Source organism: Galeopterus variegatus, unplaced genomic scaffold (assembly GCF_000696425.1).
Source record: "Galeopterus variegatus unplaced genomic scaffold, G_variegatus-3.0.2 Scaffold4896, whole genome shotgun sequence".
NCBI lineage: Eukaryota > Metazoa > Chordata > Mammalia > Dermoptera > Cynocephalidae > Galeopterus > Galeopterus variegatus.
Window position 1 is genome coordinate 94,782 of NW_007731007.1, and position 17,602 is coordinate 112,383.

A 17,602-nucleotide genomic window follows, 5' to 3' on the forward strand; every position below is an offset into this window, starting at 1 on the left:
AAGAGTTTGAGAGCTGCGTGTATCCATGGGTAGGGCATGAGGTCAGTGCACAGAGGATATCTGCAGCCTGGGAGGAGAGCAAGAGCAGGAGAGGGGTGCAGCGCCCACGCCCAGGTGCTGGAGACCACTGGGAGACTGCTGAGATTATCCTCTGTGTGGCAGATAGCAAGGCTGACATGCCTTGATATGTTCTAGAAAAATCACTGGGGCTGCTGTGAGGAATGCAGACGATGGGAGTACTCAATTTTTGCAGTAATCTCTGATATTTCCTTCAGTTAGATTTGTGTAAGTGGAATGGCTGTTCAAGCCAGCCTTCCCAACAGAGGCGCGTAGGGTACCCGTTCTACTGAATCCTTGCCAGCCGGATCCATTCTTCTAAAAATCTCTACCAATTTTAGAAGTGGATAATGGCACCACTTTATTTTATTTAACAATTCCTTGATTACGGGTTAGGTGGGAACCTTTCGAAAACACGCACTGGTCACTTGTGCTTGTTTTCTGGATTTACTATTTGCAGGTGCAGCATTTCATTTCAGGTCATATCACAACAGGTGGGAGGATGGAATGTGAGGCCCAGCCTGAAATTTGCAGAAGCCGGACCAGGACGGAAAGTGCTCTGGATGATGATGATGATGTCTGTGTGAATTAGAATCGGGTCGTCAGGGTCATCAGGGCCCAGGGCCATGCATCGTGTGGCTCCCTGCAAAGGACACTCCCCTCTGTCCAGGTGGGGACTCACCTGGGCCCCCCTCTCTTCGTCCAGCTCCACCGTCATCAGCGCTGACGTTCCCTTCTCGCTCACAGTCGAGTGCCGGCCCTGCCAGAAGAAGTAGACACACTTCTCTTTGCCGGACACCCTGGCGGGATGTTCTCCCTTCTGCCGACTTCCCACTGCAAACACACAGCACAGCAGAGAGCGAGGTCAGCAGGGGGATGCCCAGGAGGGGCACATGCCTGGCGCACTTCTCCTGGGCCCGTGAGGACCCAGGGTAGAGACGCAGGGAGAGGAGAGGTTCCTCACGCCTGGATGAATGTCAAACAGCAGGAGAAGAGACCCTTCTCCAGCTACTGCCCCAGAGCCTCCAAACTGGGGAACAATACTCAGAAGGAGCCACTGGATACCCTAAGAAAAACACGTGTCACCCCAGAGGAAGGTGGGCGACTGCGAGAGCAGGATCAAAGGCTCACACAGACATTGAAAACAGCAGCCAGACCAGCTGTAAGGGTAAAGGAAAAAAAATCAGACTGTGAAAACTATTCTAGTGTAAAAAAAAAAAAAAAGAAAACCTTTAAGTTTCCAAGTTCTGTCAGAAATGGAGGTGATAAATTGCTGACACATCGTTTTCATAAAGCAATCTGGGATTTTGTGTCTGTCACCAGGGCTGTCGCCAGGATTAAGTGCTGACTTTCCTTATTGTCTGGCACTCAATAAATAGTAGCAGCACAGGAGGCAGATCTAACTGCTTGCTCTGAAGAATAGTTGTGGAAGGCTAACTGGTCAAATGGTCATTTCAGACAGCATTTCAGACCTCAAAATCTCTACCTTTAGGAATGTATCTCTAGATTCCCTTCATTCATTTGGTCAACAAATATTTACTGAGCACCTACTATGCGCTGGGGATGCTTTGCGATACTGGGACTACAATGATGACCAAGACAGACATTTCTGTGCTTTCTTTCTAATACACAAACAGATGAGCAAGATAATTTCAGGTAGCAGTAAGTGTCATGAGGACAACAGATGGGGACATGACACCAGGCAGGGTGGGGACGAATGAGATTGCCTACGGAGGGAAGGCCTTTCTTAGGAGGTGGGTGAGGAGAGGCCTGAGTGGCAGTGACCTGAAAGCAGAAAATTCCAGACTAAGTAAGGTCCGGAGACCAAGTTCTTGACTCAAATGCCCAGGTGGTCCCTGCAACGGGGGTGAACGGTTGGTTTTAACACCCAGGCACGTTAAATAACTAGATTCTCTAGTTCTATATCACCTATATGCAACTGTCGCTAACAACTGCTTCTAAAATATAATCCATAGTAGAAAATATGCATTTTTCTCAGTTCCATTCCCATTTGCAAAATCACAGCTGTGTTGAAGTTTGAAGGTAAGAGAAAACCCCATTTAAGTTTTTAAAGGGACAGGGGCCATATGAATTTGATTTCTGGCCTTCTGTTTTGCAAAGTACTCTGTGACAGTTTTCATACATGATTCTAATAATTTCTTAAAGTACTTTGACTAAGCACAGCCTTTAGTACCATCTGTTGTGGATCTGAACTGGTCAAGTTTGTGTATTTCGGGGAGAGCAAAATGAAACAGGAATCAATGAATAGGTAGTGAATATACACAATTAATTTGGAAGGCACTCAACTGAAATTTGTTAATTTAAGTAGCAAGAAACGTGTGCCTTTGATTAACAATCTTATTCTACAAACTAGTGAAAATTCACTATGTCAACTAGATCACTGGGGAAAATATGCTTAAAATAGATCACAACAGTTTATATGTACCTTGTAATTTGTTAGCACTCAAATACATTGTGTAAATATATATTCACACTTAAATAACCAACATTACATCCAAACATTTAAAAATAGACTTGAGCGTATATACCTAAAATAGAATTGTATTTCTTTAAAGATATTGCATAAGACAGACATTTCAGTAATTTTCTTTATAGAGAACCTACCTCAACATACCCAAATTTAGTTCTATATACAACTTAACTATTAATACACTTATTTAATTTTAATTTTAGCAATATTATAAGAAAGAAATTCTAATCTTTACCACCTTAACCGGATGCCTAATTTAAAGTGTTGACACATCACACCATCAAAGTACTTTCAAGGGTACGTTTGTCACCAGTGGCTCCATTTAGGAATAACAGAAAACTGAGGTATGAAGAATGGCTCATGGTCAAGCAGTCTTGCACCAGAACCTCATTTACTGACCACCTATTTACAGAAAATAAAATCAGCCTGTGTCACTCTCTGGAGTAGCCTAACCTAGCGTCACCGAGCAGCTCGAGCAGCTTGTCCCCTGATCCTGCTGGGGCACGGGACATAACCTGCAGGTGGTCATGGGAGCTGTGAGTTGTACCTTGTGTTTACTGGGAAGAAATATAGAAAAGAAATCCTGGGTCAAATCATTATTTCCTAGGGTCCTCCAAGTAAATAGCCTATGAAGGTCTTGGAAATCTTAGATTTATTTATTGTTAATTCACTTTATTATAGTTTTCCTCATTCACACACTAGTACTCGTCTCATAACTAACAGCTAAAGTAAGAAAATAACTAAACTTCAAATTGTGGTGCCCCTTTAGCTCCCATTCTACGTTTTAAAAATGAGAATTATGAGTGTCTTTAAAGTTTGTTCCTTCACCTTTCCACAACTCTAAAGGTGAGTAGATCCGCCCTCCCCGCACATGCTAAATGTCCTATTATTGTCTCCACTGGCAACCAGCAGCACAGATAATCATTTCAGCTTGCCACCTCTGCATTGATCAAGGAGCTTAAATCCACTGTAGCAACACTTTGGGAATTGCTATTATTTTGGGTGGATCCCCATTATCTCACCTTCAAGTTGAATACAGTACTGTTCCTGTACCCACAATGTGTACATGTGCCGAACACCAAGCTAAACATCGTATATGAGACAGGTATTATAATCTGTATTTTCCAGGTGAGAAAACCAAGGCTCAGACAGGTTATGTAATTTTACCCAATCTGCATAGCTGGAAAGTCAGGGCCTGAGATTCTGAACCCCAGGCCGTAGAGCTCCAGCACCTGTGGCCTTCCCTCCAAGTGACATAGCCCCTTATGAAAAAGGAAGGGGGCAGTTCTGATAGCTCCTAAGGAATTAAGTGGAAATTCCCCTCCCACTGGGGGGTCCTTATCTGACATCCCACTATTCTCTGGAGGGAGAGGCCAGAGCTGCCAGGGCCCTGAAAGATTCCATTCCTGCTCGTGGCTGTTAGGAAGCCACAAAAGTTTGGTGTGTTCAGGTGGCCTTGCTGCTGGTTCAACCCTGACATTCTCCACAGGTCTACTGACTCGGGTCCTCCTTGTAGCCAAAACTCACAGCTCCCGACATCCTGTGCTGGGCCCAGACTCTGACCCCCCTGCCAGCAGAGTGAACTGCACAGCAGGCCTGGATTTGAGTGTCCGGCTCTGCTCTCTACCAGCTGTGCCACTTCAGGAGGGTTACTTCACCTTGCTGTCCTGTCCCTCATCTGGGAAATTAGTGTAACACACAAGTCCCACAGAGCCACAGGGAGGCACTCAACTAGGCATGGTAGAGCACCCAGTGTCGTGGCTCTGGGGCCAGGGTGGACCTCTAGGCGTGGCCAGCTCAGCACCCCATGTGATCCTGCCAGCCCTCACTGCCACCAGCCCAGTGGTGCCTGTCTGTGGGCTGTCCTGGTCTTGCTTTGCTGGGCTTCCCCACTGCTGGCAGACACAGTGTCAAGGGAATCTAGCTCTCCTCCTTTAGCCTGAAGCACTGCTGTCTCTTCCTGTTCTTACTTTATGGTCACTGGTACGATATGCTTCTTGGAGGCCGGTTTGAAATATTTACTTGAAAAAAGTGTCTTACACAGAGTAGGTGCTAAGTAAATGTTGTCAACTGACTAACAGACTTATCTTTGATAAATTGGGAAATAAATTAAATGGTTGTTAAGTCTGCAGATCAGCAAGCAGCCGCCTGTTTCCTGGGCCCCTGGGTCCCTCCTGCACAGGGGACTATAAAGAGGTCAATAAAGTGTCTTGGGAGCTGAATCTGGAAATCACAAGTGCTCTCCTAAATGGGTAGGGATGAGGCGCACTGGGGATACCGGCTAGTCCTCGCCAAGGAGAAGGGATGATCTCTTCCAAGTCCACCTGACACCCCTTTTAGCCTCTCATGTAATGAGTGTCTTGATATAGTATTTCACTGACAGGAACCCTGAAGAACTTGGACTGTGTATTTTTTATACCAGATCCTGAAGGCACTGTTAGTGCTCTCAGCCTCAGAGGAAATAGCTTTTTTTTTTTTTTTTTAACTGATATATCCTTTGAGCAGGAATTCACTGTAAGATTACACCGCCATTTGGTTCCAGTTTAAATCACCCAGATAGGCTCTATTTAACAACTTTAATTTAAGCAGCACACAGCCACATGGTGAGTATCACCTGGAGACAAATCATTCCTTTCCTAGAAAACCTCTGGGGCCAGGGGCAGGGGAAGGAGACAGGGGAGGGGAGAGGCCTTGCCACGCACCTTTGATTTCTGCAAGTGAACATCAGGGACGTTGGCAATGCTAGGTTGTCAGGAATTCTACCTGACCTCTTTTGTCTACACCACTGCCACCTTGTACCTATGCAGCCGAGGGTGTGACAGGCCGCAGCAGGGAATGCCGCCCGGGCAGCGCTGCGGGGGCCTGGCCACCCTCAGCTGAAGGAAACGGACGCGCTCACTAACCTGCAGTGCTCACCATGTACTTCCACTTGACCACATACGCATCCCCCTCGTGGAACTGCCCGATGCTCTGTTTGGGGAGCCTGCTGTAGTCGAATTCTAGAATGTGCCAGACGTCCACAGAGACGGTGGCAATCTCAAACTGCCTCCTGTCGTCCCCTTCCACCAGGCCATAGCCACGGCCAACGTTCACGCCGTCCAGAACAGTGCCGGGGGTCATCTGGGGCACAGCCACCATCCGCGTCACATCGTAGGACTTGACCTCAGCCCTGGGATCTTCCTGTAAGGGCACATGAAAACGCTCGTTCAGCTGCTTTGAGTCTACAGCCATTCTCTCGTCATGCTCAGTGCTGTACAACTGTTAATGCGGCAGCGTAAACTACAGCTTCCCCACTCTGTCTCAGGGCACTGACCTGCATTTAGGGAAAGGCTGCACTTCGAGGAAAGACTCTGGAGGCCTGAATACCCATCGCTACACTAGTGAGTAGAATGCCCGAGAAGAAATGCAGATAGCTCCAGGTTCACCTCCTGGGGTTGGAATATAATTGGAAACCAGTTTCCTCTTCTGCTAGTGAACCCTGGGAAGGCTTATAGCTTCTAGGCCACTTTTGTTGGGACCCAAATAAGCCCCAAGTTTGAGACTTGATCACCCGGAATAAATACCTTCTGTTGGGCAAGTTCCCCAATGCTCTTCTCATTAGGTCTCTTCAGTTCGGTCCAATCAAGAAATTTCTCTTTGAACAAAATAGTCTCATTGTGTTCAGTAAGTCTCCCAAATATTGCCCAATCAGGCCGCCCCTGTCCTTTTCTGCAGGGTTGGAGTGAGGTGGGGAGGCGGGAGGACAGGAAAAGAACCAAGATTAAGCCAAGTTAAAACGAAGGAAAGGTTTCCAAAACAAACACGCAGCTACTGAAAAGAATCTCAAAATACATAAGTGGTTATAGAGTGAATGGTTTACTTTCACTTATATTATTAAATAAGTGACATTTTATTATTTTAGCCTGAAGCCTTGCAGGGCTTTGTGTCTGTGGAGCTGATGTGCCTGAAAGCAACGTGAACCATGTCAGGACTAGACTTTTCTTGCACTCTAGCGATTTCTTGTCTTTGGGATGCCCTGGGGGTGGCACACAAAACAGGAGCCCGTGGAAATCTTCTCACCTACTTACCACTGCCCACAGTCATGCTCACCATGTTTCTCTCCAATTAGTTAACACATATAAGGAAGACGTAGCTCACCCCCAGTTCTGTTATTTTATGTCATGTTACAACAAAGCTCTCTAGAGTACGGGACTCTCCTGTGTTACTAAAATGAACACACTTTCATGTATCATAAAGTGAATTTCTGCACATTTCTGTGCCACTGGCCAGGGCAGCAGCCTGGGAAAGCTCAATGACTCAGGAACGGAACGGCACAGCCCAACCTGGAGGTCAGGTTTGGCCTCAGGACTTTCTAATTTGACACTGTACCTGAGATTACAAGTAATTTAGAAAAAGGCAGAGCTGAGAAAATAGATGCTGTAGAGGGTACAGCCCTGAGAATAACATGCAGATGTTTCTCAGCCCTCCAAGCCAATCTTTGCTTGTGAGTCGGGACCAGGACACACATATCCCATCAGACCACCCAGCAGTGCTTCCAGGGTGCTGCTGAGACCCGAGCGTCAGCCACTTCCTGTTTGGGCAAGGCTACAGTTTCTGACATCACGACTAAGGCACATCAAGGATGCTGCCTGTTTCAAAGGAAACTGAAAGGATAAAGCACAGTATACAAATACGCCCACCTCATGCTCTTGCGGGACTCTGGGAACCAGATATCAACAAGTATGGAAAATGCAGGACCACCTTGAAAGGCTGTGGTCTTTATGAGAAAATATTGGAATGATGGTCTTTAATATAAATCCTACCTTGTAGACTTGCTAAGATGACTATAGAAAGAGCACTTGACTTCTGCTTTAAAAATCTGTCTTATGTCTTCAAGTGGAACAAACAAGAGCCTCAGCAGTTTGCAGAGTAAAGGGTCTGAGCCCGGGAGCAGGAGCCAGGTGTTTCTCCCGTCCTCCCTGACTGACCCGTTTGACCTGGGCCAAGTCATTACACCCCAGTGGCTTCAGCCTCCTTGCTGATTAAGAAGGGCTGGGTGCCGTAACATTGGCAGCACCTTAAAATCCTGGGGGAGCTTTTAAGACATACTGACACTGAAGCCCCACCCAAGCATATCTTTGGGCTGGGCCCAGCAAATGCATTTTTTTTAAAGCTCCTCACGTGATTCTGTCTCAGAGATATTGAAAATCAGTGGGTTAGGTGCTCACTAAATTTCAGATCTGTGATTATGTCACTATTAAATATAAATCTGCCATCATATAGATTTTATGCATGAGCATTATTTTTTCTCTTACTATTGCAAATAAAAAATAATCTTTTTAGACTTAGTTTCAGTTCTTAAAACACTAGTTGTTATAGTACTAATGTTAAATGTATATTTGAATAAAAAGAATTTTTAAACTTTTCACCACATTGTCATAATTTTTCAATGTTTCTTTTTTCTTTTTTTTTTTTTGTCTTTTGTCTTTTTCCGTGTCCGGCAACGGATCGCAACCCTCAGTGTTGCCCCCGTACCGGACCGGGGACCGGCAACGGGATTGCAACCCTGGGTGTTGCTCCCGTGCCTCACTCAGCCAGTGAGCGGGAACCGGTCTGTATGTGGGATCCGAACCCTCGGGCGGGAGCGCCGCCGCACTTCCCAAGCGGCGCACTATAGATTTTATGCATGAGCATTATTTTTTCTCTTACTATTGCAAATAAAAAATAATCTTTTTAGACTTAGTTTCAGTTCTTAAAACACTAGTTGTTATAGTACTAATGTTAAATGTATATTTGAATAAAAAGAATTTTTAAACTTTTCACCACATTGTCATAATTTTTCAATGTTTCTTTTTTCTTTTTTTTTTTTTGTCTTTTGTCTTTTTCCGTGTCCGGCAACGGATCGCAACCCTCAGTGTTGCCCCCGTACCGGACCGGGGACCGGCAACGGGATTGCAACCCTCGGTGTTGCTCCCGCGCCTCGCTCAGCCAGTGAGCGGAACCGGTCTGTATGTGGGATCCAAACCCTCGGGCGGGAGCGCTGCCGCGCTTCCCAAGCGGCGCACTTATCCAGTGCGCCACTGGGCCGGCCCTTTTCAATGTTTCTTTAATGATAATTAATAAAAAAGCAATAATTGGATTTTAAAGCAGGAAACCAGGTAGGAAACTTTAAAGTTGTACACTAATAGCAAAGTTTAAACTTGTATACTAGTTCAATGAAAAACATTAAAACGTAGTTGCATAGTACCCACTGTTTGGTGGTACATCTATTTCTAATCTATTATATGGCACACAGTTGAAAAACACTTTTTTTGGGGGGGGAAGTCTGGTAGTTAAAAAATAACAATCCTTTCCACATAAGATTATTTTTTTTCATGACCATATTTCTTGGAGTTTGTGTGTGCCAAAGTGATTTTTAAAAATCTAGTACACCGCAGGGAATATTAAAATTACAATCATTATCTCAATACCATATTCTCCCCCACCCCCAAAAGGCATAAAGGCATAAACATTATCTACTGCCAAATAAATCCTGGAATTCAAGGCCTACACTGGGAAGGAAATCAGAAGGGACACGTGTTCAGATCAGTGGCTGAATTCCAGATGCTGGGAAGCTCTTCAGATTGGTGTGTAATTTGTTTAAACAATTACTATTCATCTTCCACAACAGCATGTGGAATGCCGCAGGTGGGAGGGATTTATTCACTTCAAGAAATTAAATAGAACACAAACATCTTCCAGAAGACTGTCACATCCATATTTCTATGTTAGTTAGATAAGAGCTAAATAAGTGTTCTTTTTGGTGAATATTCATGGCCCACTGCAGGTAATCATTTATGAAGACTGAAACCTGTAAGATTGCTAGTAGATGCTGTGTTAGGGACCAGGGCTGCAAAGGCGACCTGCTCCCTCCGTGACGCCACCTGTGGCTGCGGGAATACCTGGGAATAAGTGGATTGCACTCTCCAGGGTCCAGTGGGTTGATGTCACAGTTCTCATAGTCAAAGGTTCCATTCCACAAGTGCTTTGCCAGCTGAAATGCTATCTTTCGTTGTGCTAATGTGACTTCTTTCCCGTGCCACACGTAAACTTCACTACCAAAATCAAACACCAGTACCTGGGGAAATGGCACAAAAGAGTCTGTGAACTTCAAGGACATGCTCCAGTCGAATAGACGATGATGACACAAATCCTGATGGGGCAGTCATTACAAGCACAGGAAGCTCACAAGACCTGCCTGCTGGCACTGCCCTGCCAAGCCACCCTCTGCCCGGAAGGTGTGACTTCCTTCTCATTGTCCTAAATGCCCAAGTCTATGTTCTCTCCTCTGAACTCTCGAACCACTTAAAACTTCTGATTCATAAAAGAGTTATTTAGGTGCATCTTCTATCTTCTTTCCTTCCTCCCTCTCTGCCTTGTTTCTCCCTCTCTCGTTTGTTCATTCTTTCACTCAGCTTATACAGGCTGCTCATATAAGCCAGGCACGGAGGATCCAGTGACGTCCCCTCCATTGTATGCAATTCCCAGATTCTTCAGAGCAGGCATCGTATCATACATACACTCACAGTAGGGGTTTTCTACTAAGCGTGTGCTGAATGTATGCTGTTTCTTACGTCCATGCCTGTGGTTTGTTCTACTCTTTCTTAGAATAATGTCTCTCTTCGTTTCCAGCAATCCAAATTCCATTTAATTCTAAACAAGGCTCAATTTCACTTTCTCTTTACAATCATTTGATTCTCTCTTTTTCTGTAACTTCCTCTCCCCTCCATCTCAATGCCCATGCATATCATACACTCAGTCCAGCTTTAGATTACATTTTTTCTGATACTCTTCTACCCAGTGAAATTTAAGGTCCTTTTGTGTCTTCCGCTTTTTTTCTCAACACTTAGTGTACTTAATGGTACTGGAAATATATGTAATTAATAAATAATTGCTGGTGAGACACATTACTTGGCAAGCCCATACATTATACATACAGGCATCTATTATTCCTGAAACTTAATGACTAAAAAATATTTAATGTTTATATAAAATTTAAGAGATAGGGCTAAGTAATATTTACATTTTGCCTAGAATATAAAAGCCTTCAATGATTCATGCCACCTCTGAACATTACTCTGAATTCTATATTAGTATTTGAGATAGTAGTAATGGTTTGAAATCACAAATATCTCCTAAAAAGCTGTAAATGCTGTATAATTGATACTAACACTACCTAACCTTTTGGGGCACTTACTATTTTATTGGTAGCCCATGCAGAATGCCTATGTGTGCTTTCTTGTTGAAGAATGGAGCCCCCTCACCGTACCTCTTTTGGTTGCAGGAGGGAGCACTTTGGAATTTTCCCCCAGTAGTCGTCATCAGGAACCAGTTTGTCATCCATCAAACGGTAAATGCAGTTTGTTTCTATTATGGCTGTCTCATACAGTTCATCTTCTTTTGGGTCTCCAGCAGCTTTGGGATAAGAATAGGAGAGTATCACATTTGGTACTGCAAAGTAGCTGGTTTAGAAGAACGAAGTAGGGGAGAAGAAAGGAGATTCACATCTTGTCAATCTGTGAAATACAGTCAACTCTTACATTGGTAACTGGTTTGACCACCCAGGAGTTTCCAGAAGTCCTTGGCTGCATGAGTGTGTGTATTAATTCCTTCTTCAATGGTTTGGATGTAAGTAGCTCTACACCCAAGTTCCCTCTTTGTCTGAATTAAAGTTGCAAGTTCTGAGGCCTAAAAAAGAGAGAAACACAATGGAAGTAGAAAAGCCTATGGCTAGATGGAGTAGCACATGTCGAAATCAGAGGAGAAATGGGGTGTGTCTGGATGGAAGGAAAGCCTTGTGAGCGCAGGGGTGGTTGCTGGGTACTTCCAATACAGTCAGCAAACCGTGACTGAGGGACCAGGGGGTATCAATTCTTTACAGCAATAGTTCTGTCTTCAATATTCAACAGGTCATGTGTGAAGCTTTTGAAAAATACCCATTCTTTGGGCTTCACCCTGTGAGATTCTCATTCAATAGATCTGTGACATAACTTGATAAGTGCCTGGGATAAAGGACTTTGAAGTGGAGCCAGTTCCTTTATTACACAGAAGAAAGAATAAACCCAGGACTTAGACCCTGAAGGTATAGGCCACAGTCCTTCTAAAACATCCCACTGAAGCATCTAATAAAAGCTTGTTTGAGAGACATTCAGGAAAAGAAGAAACACTACCTACCCCTCCTCGCTTGAATGAAACATCTCAAAGCGTTTCAGAAGCTTTGTAATGATCTGACCACCAGTGGAATATTCTATTGGTGTATTAAGACGTTAATTAAAGGATGTGTATTTTTCAGATACCAACCTTGGCCTTTTCTATGACATTCGCGAACTCTCCTACCCACAGGAAGCAGTAATGGGGTGAGAGCAGGAGGAAGCAGTCCCCGCTGTTGAGTGACGAAGCTCGAGGTTCCACCAGCCTGGTCTGCACGTGTCTTCTTCCTGAACGCGAGGCAGAGTCACCGTTCTCTCAGATAGGAGAACCGGGACCGGACACAGCCACCTCTGAGGCATCCTGGCCACAGACTCTTTCCATTCTAAAGAAGAGCCCTGTCTGCTAATGTTAGTTCCCATGACCCAGGGTGGCCTGGAGGGGGATTTAAAACTGACAACCCGACAGCGTCGTCTCTTACTTTCCCTCATCAGTGCTTTCCTGAATGTCACCACACTTCTCAAGACTATTATCGGTATCTTCTTACAGCACATGCGTGGATTAATTAAGGTCCCATCTTTCAGGGAAACCAGCAAACATGTTCCTCTGTCCTCCTTCACTCTTCCCTAGTGCCCTTCTCTCCACCCAGCCCACCTCCTACACTTGACAGCTCTGCTGGCCACGTGGAGGGGAAGGCACGCCTTCACAGAGCATCTTCTTCCTGGGGAAGCTGCCCTGTAAACCGTGGGGCGAGTCAATGGGAATCAGTCAGAGGAAAGCTTTGCCTGCTGCTGCTTTCAACACCTCCTCCTAAGTGACTTGTTGGTTTCGAGCTTTCCACAATTACACTGATAGTGTAGTCTCTGCATTAGACACGGGAACAGAGACTGGTTATTTCAGCTTGTCCCTGGTCTTTTAAATACACTAAGAAGGGCCGTGGTTATGCAGAAACACACAAGAAATCCTCAGAGAGCTAGAGGAGACTTCCTCCATCCTTCTCTCGACGGTTCATCTCCAGGGGTTGCCACGAGGAGGCAGCTAAGTCTGCTCCTTGCCCGAGCTTCCCCGCTTGTCTCCCAGCCTCCCTTGCTATGGGTAGAAAGGGGATAAGGGTGCAATCGGGTCTGCTTCATTGGCGTCCACTCTCCCTTGATTCCTTCCCAGGAATGTGCCTTTCTCCCTCTGGCCTGTGTTGATTCTTGCTTACCTCAGTGAGGACTGAGTAGAGAGCAGAGAACCACTTTGATGACTCAGGGGGCCCTGGGAACTGCATGGCAGTGTGTGAAAAGGGGGAGCAGGAGCCAAAGCTGAGATTCTGGAATGGGACAGACCTGGGTTCAAACCCAGCTCTGCCACTTAACAGCTGCTGCCGTCCCAGGCACATCACTAATGCCCAAAGCCCCAATGGGCAAAATATTTCCTACCTAGTGGGATTTCGTGATGCTTAAGTGAGAGGAAGTAACACAGTAGTTCTCCAAAAGTATCGCATCCCTTCCCCATAAGGTAATAAAGGGAGCAGTCAGACCCCTAATGCAACCAGGCAGAAGCCATGGGCCAGCCTGTGATTCCTCTACGCTCTTCTCAAATACCTTTGATCTGCAACAACATCAGCTTCTTGTAGGGCACAGCACTGTTGTTGGAATTCTGTTCTGTCAGGTTGACACTCCGCAGGCTCACGTTGCTGAAGTTTTCTTTACTGGCTAAACCTGCCAGAGTGACTTCTGAGAAGTTGGAGTTGGAGGACACTAGGCAGGTTGAATAAGGAAACACAACACGGGTAAAGCAAGATATTCAGTTGAAATGACAATGTTGACAATCAGAAATGATTCACAGCTGACTCACTACGTTTGTCTTTTGAAGTTAAATCTGAGAAGGAAAACATACTCAAGTTTGATTAACCATGCAGTTCAATGCTTAGCCTCTGTATTAAGAATTAAACGTAGTACTGAAAGTATAAACTGCTTATTGACAAGTGTCACACCTCATCGTGCAGAGGGACAAGAATAGAGTGACCACGTGGATCAGCTACTTTAGGAGAAAGCCAGGAGCTGAACTAGCCTGTTGTTGTCACACTGAAAGCCGCTATAACTCCTAATGTTTAGACGTTGGAATGTGAACCCAAGGAAGACATCTAGACATCTTTCCCGAGTCTTTATGTGTAGGAAAGTAGATACTCTGTAAGGGATAATTTCATTCTAATCTTTTTCTGGAGGTGAAGTGATCAGCTTGATACCTTGAATTTCTTCACTCTCAGACCTATGACTGTAACTACAAGATGCTGGGTTTTCAATATGGACCAACCAATTATCCCCCGAGGCCCTCAAAAGTGGAGGTAAAGAAAACATATATAAAATTTGTGCCAATAAACCTTTATTTCTCCAACTCATTGTTTTAAAAAAGGCATATGCTGGAGAAAAATTTAGAAAATTCACTGGGATTAGATTACAACACTACTTGACAACTCACATAGTGCAGTGATTCTGAAATACTTTCTTAGTAAACCAGTTATAAGGATAAGATTCAACCACTTCATCTAAATACTATATTTCTAAGAAAAGCTTTAGGAAATAGGCTTATGAGTGCAATAGGAAAATAAAAATTATGACAAGAATATTCAAAATATTTAGATTATGTATGCCCTTGCCTCCACCAAGAAAAGCATTATTTCAGAGCTATGGAATCCCGCAATACTGGGCAGATGAGAACAGATGGCTTTGCCTGAAGTGGGAGCAGAGAGCCTGCACCCATGGGCCCTATCCCGACTCCCCCACTCCACCCAACTCTCATCCCAACTCTGAGCAGTTTGAGGGTCCTATTAAGAACAGTTTGAACAGCACCGGTTTATGCACTAATTAACAAGATAAAAATCAAGGATTAGGAAAAGCAGTGATTTGGAACATATTTCCATAAGAGATCAAATGATTTCCTCTTGAATAAGAGTAAGTGGAAAACTATTGTGTTCGGGATCTACTGAGCTGAAAATGGGATGAATCACAAAACCCAGAAGCATCCTTCTCCTTCAGCCTCTTGGAAAAAAACTCAACAAAACAGGATAATTTGAATTAACCAACTAAACAGATGACCCACGATATAAGAATTTCTACGAAGAACTTTTAAATTCTAGGCAGGCGTGCACGTGTATATGCAAAATTACTCATTTTTATTTAATGAGTGTCTTCTGAGCACTATCATTGGCAGAAAAACAAGAAATGATTAAAATAACCCAACAGCACAGAAGCAGATAACGGATCCAAATACTCACTCTTTTCTACTTTCATCCGCTTTGACTCCATGAAGGCGACGTTTAATCTCTGCTCAGTGTACTCCTGAAGGAGGTCTTCCCTGGCTGCCAGCATTTTCAGGGGGTTTTTGGAAGCCTGCACCCGGCGCTTGGGCCTAACTGCACGCTTATGCTCAGCCACGGAAGACGTCAATCTGCAGAGCCAAGGAGAGCCATGGTCTCAGTCTGCAATACCAGCCACACCTGGTTTATTGGCAGTTCTCAGGCCCAGAGCAGTGGACTCCACAACTGTATTATACACCTTTCAATTCCCCTGCCACCGCCACTTTCCCCTGCCACCGCCACTATCCGGATGTGGAGTTGCAGAATGTTGGAAATGGAAGGGAGACACAAGCCCATGGAGTTCATGATCCCAGGCAGTGTCAGGAGCCTCCCTCACTCAGGCCCCTGGTCTCTGCCTGCAGGGGCGCCAGGTCCTTCACGGACAGCTCATCCACCTGCTGCGCAGCCCTGCAGGGCAGGGACTTCTTCCCTCTCCTTATCACACCCAGGCTTGCGTCCTAATTGTCTCGGTGGAATGACACCCCTGTCTACCATCGCTCCTTGGTTTATTCTCTTTGCTCCAAACTAAACTTTGTCTTCACGCAGTCGCTTTCAGTCCCCTTGCCACTCCTCCGCGACCAGCCTCCAATCAACCCACTGCCTCCCTCTGTAAAACAACCACTATTTTGAAGAGTATATTGAAATAGAAGAGGCCTGCAAAGCCACCACTGACCACCCCACACTCTCACATTCTTTGGGACAAAGACTGGACTGGGGAGGTGAGTAGATCCAGTTACACGAACTCCTAACAGATTCCTACTCTCAACTTCCAACTGCATGGGTCTCTGTGTCTGAAAGTCCTCTTTATGTACATTGTTGTGTGAGTGTGTGTAAATACACATACAAGCATACCTTGGAGATATTGTGGGTTTGGTTCCAGACCATCACAGTAAAGCGAATATCACAATGAAGCGAGTAACAGGACTTGGTTTCCCAGTGCATATAAAAGTTACATTTACACTTTACTGTAGACTATTAAGTGTGCAACAGCATGATGTCTAAAAAACTATGCCCATACCTTAACTTAAAAATACTTTATTGCTAAAATATGCTAACGACCCTCTGAGCCTTCAGCAAGTTGTGATCTTTTTGCAGGTGGAGGGTCTTGCTCAATGTTGATGGCTGTTGACCGATCAGGGTGGTGGTTGCTGAAGGCTAGGGTGGCTATGGCAATTTTTAAAAATAAGACACAAGTGAAGTTTGCAGCATCAATTGACGTCCTTTCATGAAAGATTTCTCTGTAGCACATAATGCTGTTTGGTAGCACTTTACCCCGAGTAGAACTTCTTTCAAAATTGGAGTCAGTTCTCTCAAACCCTGCTGCTACTTTGTCAACTAGTTTATGTAATACTCTAAATCCTTTATTGTCATTTCAACAGTGTTCACAGCATCTTCACCAGGAGTGGATTCCGTCTCAAGAAACCACTTTCTTTGCTCATTCGTAAGAAGCAACTCCTCACCCATTAACGTTTTATCATGAGGTTGCAGCAATTCAGTCACATCTTCAGGCTCCACGTCTAATTCTAGTTCTTTTGCTATTTCCACCACATCTGCAGTTACTTCCTCCACTGAAGTCTTGACCCCTCCAACTCATCCATGGGGGTTGGAATCAACTTCTTCCAAACTCCTCTTAATATTGATCTTTTGACCTCCTCCCATCAGTCACGAATGTTCTTAATGGCATCTAAAATGGTGAATCTTTTCTAGAAGGTTGTCAATTTACTTTGCCCAGATCCATCAGAGGAATCACTGTCTACGGCAGCTATAATGTTATGAAATGCATTTCTTAAATAATAAGACTTGAGAGTCAAAATTAGTCCTTGATCCATGGGCTGCAGCATGGATGTTGTGTGAACAGGCATGAAAACAAGATTCATCCCTTGTACATCTCCGTCAAAGCTGTTGTGTCACCAGGTGCACTGTCAATGAGCAGTAATATTTTGAAATGAATCTTCTTTTCTGAGCAGTAGGTCTCAACAGTAGGCTTAATATATTCAGTAAACCATGCTGTAAACAGACATGCTGTCATCCAGGCTTTATTGTTCTATTTATAGAGCACAGTCAGAGTAGATTTAGCATAATTCTTAAGAGTCCCAGGATTTTCAGAATGGTAAATAAGCGCTGGCTTCAACTTAAAGTCACCAGCTGCATTAGCCCCTAACAAGAGAGTCAGCCTGTCCTTTGAAGCTTTGAAGCCAGGCAGTCCGCTCTAGCTATGAAAGTCCTAGATGGCATCTTCTTCCAATAGAAAGCTGTTCTGTCTACACTGAAGTGCAGCCGCCCTCATCAATGATCTCAGCTGAATCTTCTTGGATCACTGGCTGCAGCTTCTGCACCAGCACTTGCTGCTTTGCCTTGTATTTACGTTATGGACACAGCTTCTTTCCTTAAACCTCATGAACCAACATCCACTAGCTTCAGACTTTTCTTCTGCAGCTTCCTCACCTTTCAGCCTTCACAGAATTGAACAAAGCTAGGGCCTTGCTCTCAGGCTTTGCTTAAAGAAATGTTGTGGCTGGTTTGATCTTCTATTTAGACCACTAAAA

At 44.6% G+C, this 17,602-nt stretch overlaps 1 protein-coding gene across 2 annotated transcripts in view; it reads right to left on the reverse strand.

Moving 5' to 3' along the window:
* SVIL (supervillin) overlaps nucleotides 1-17,602 on the reverse strand; it is an 84,773-nt gene that overhangs the window by 13,164 nt on the left and 54,007 nt on the right. For both annotated transcript variants that reach the window (XM_008588562.1, XM_008588563.1), the window contains 9 exons: nucleotides 14,976-15,148; nucleotides 13,303-13,458; nucleotides 11,867-12,003; nucleotides 11,107-11,254; nucleotides 10,836-10,981; nucleotides 9,469-9,644; nucleotides 6,112-6,256; nucleotides 5,452-5,728; nucleotides 740-891 (listed from right to left, as the gene is read on the reverse strand). In XM_008588562.1, coding sequence (XP_008586784.1) covers nucleotides 740-891; nucleotides 5,452-5,728; nucleotides 6,112-6,256; nucleotides 9,469-9,644; nucleotides 10,836-10,981; nucleotides 11,107-11,254; nucleotides 11,867-12,003; nucleotides 13,303-13,458; nucleotides 14,976-15,148 — 1,510 coding nt within the window. The remainder of the gene's footprint in view (nucleotides 1-739; nucleotides 892-5,451; nucleotides 5,729-6,111; nucleotides 6,257-9,468; nucleotides 9,645-10,835; nucleotides 10,982-11,106; nucleotides 11,255-11,866; nucleotides 12,004-13,302; nucleotides 13,459-14,975; nucleotides 15,149-17,602) is intronic.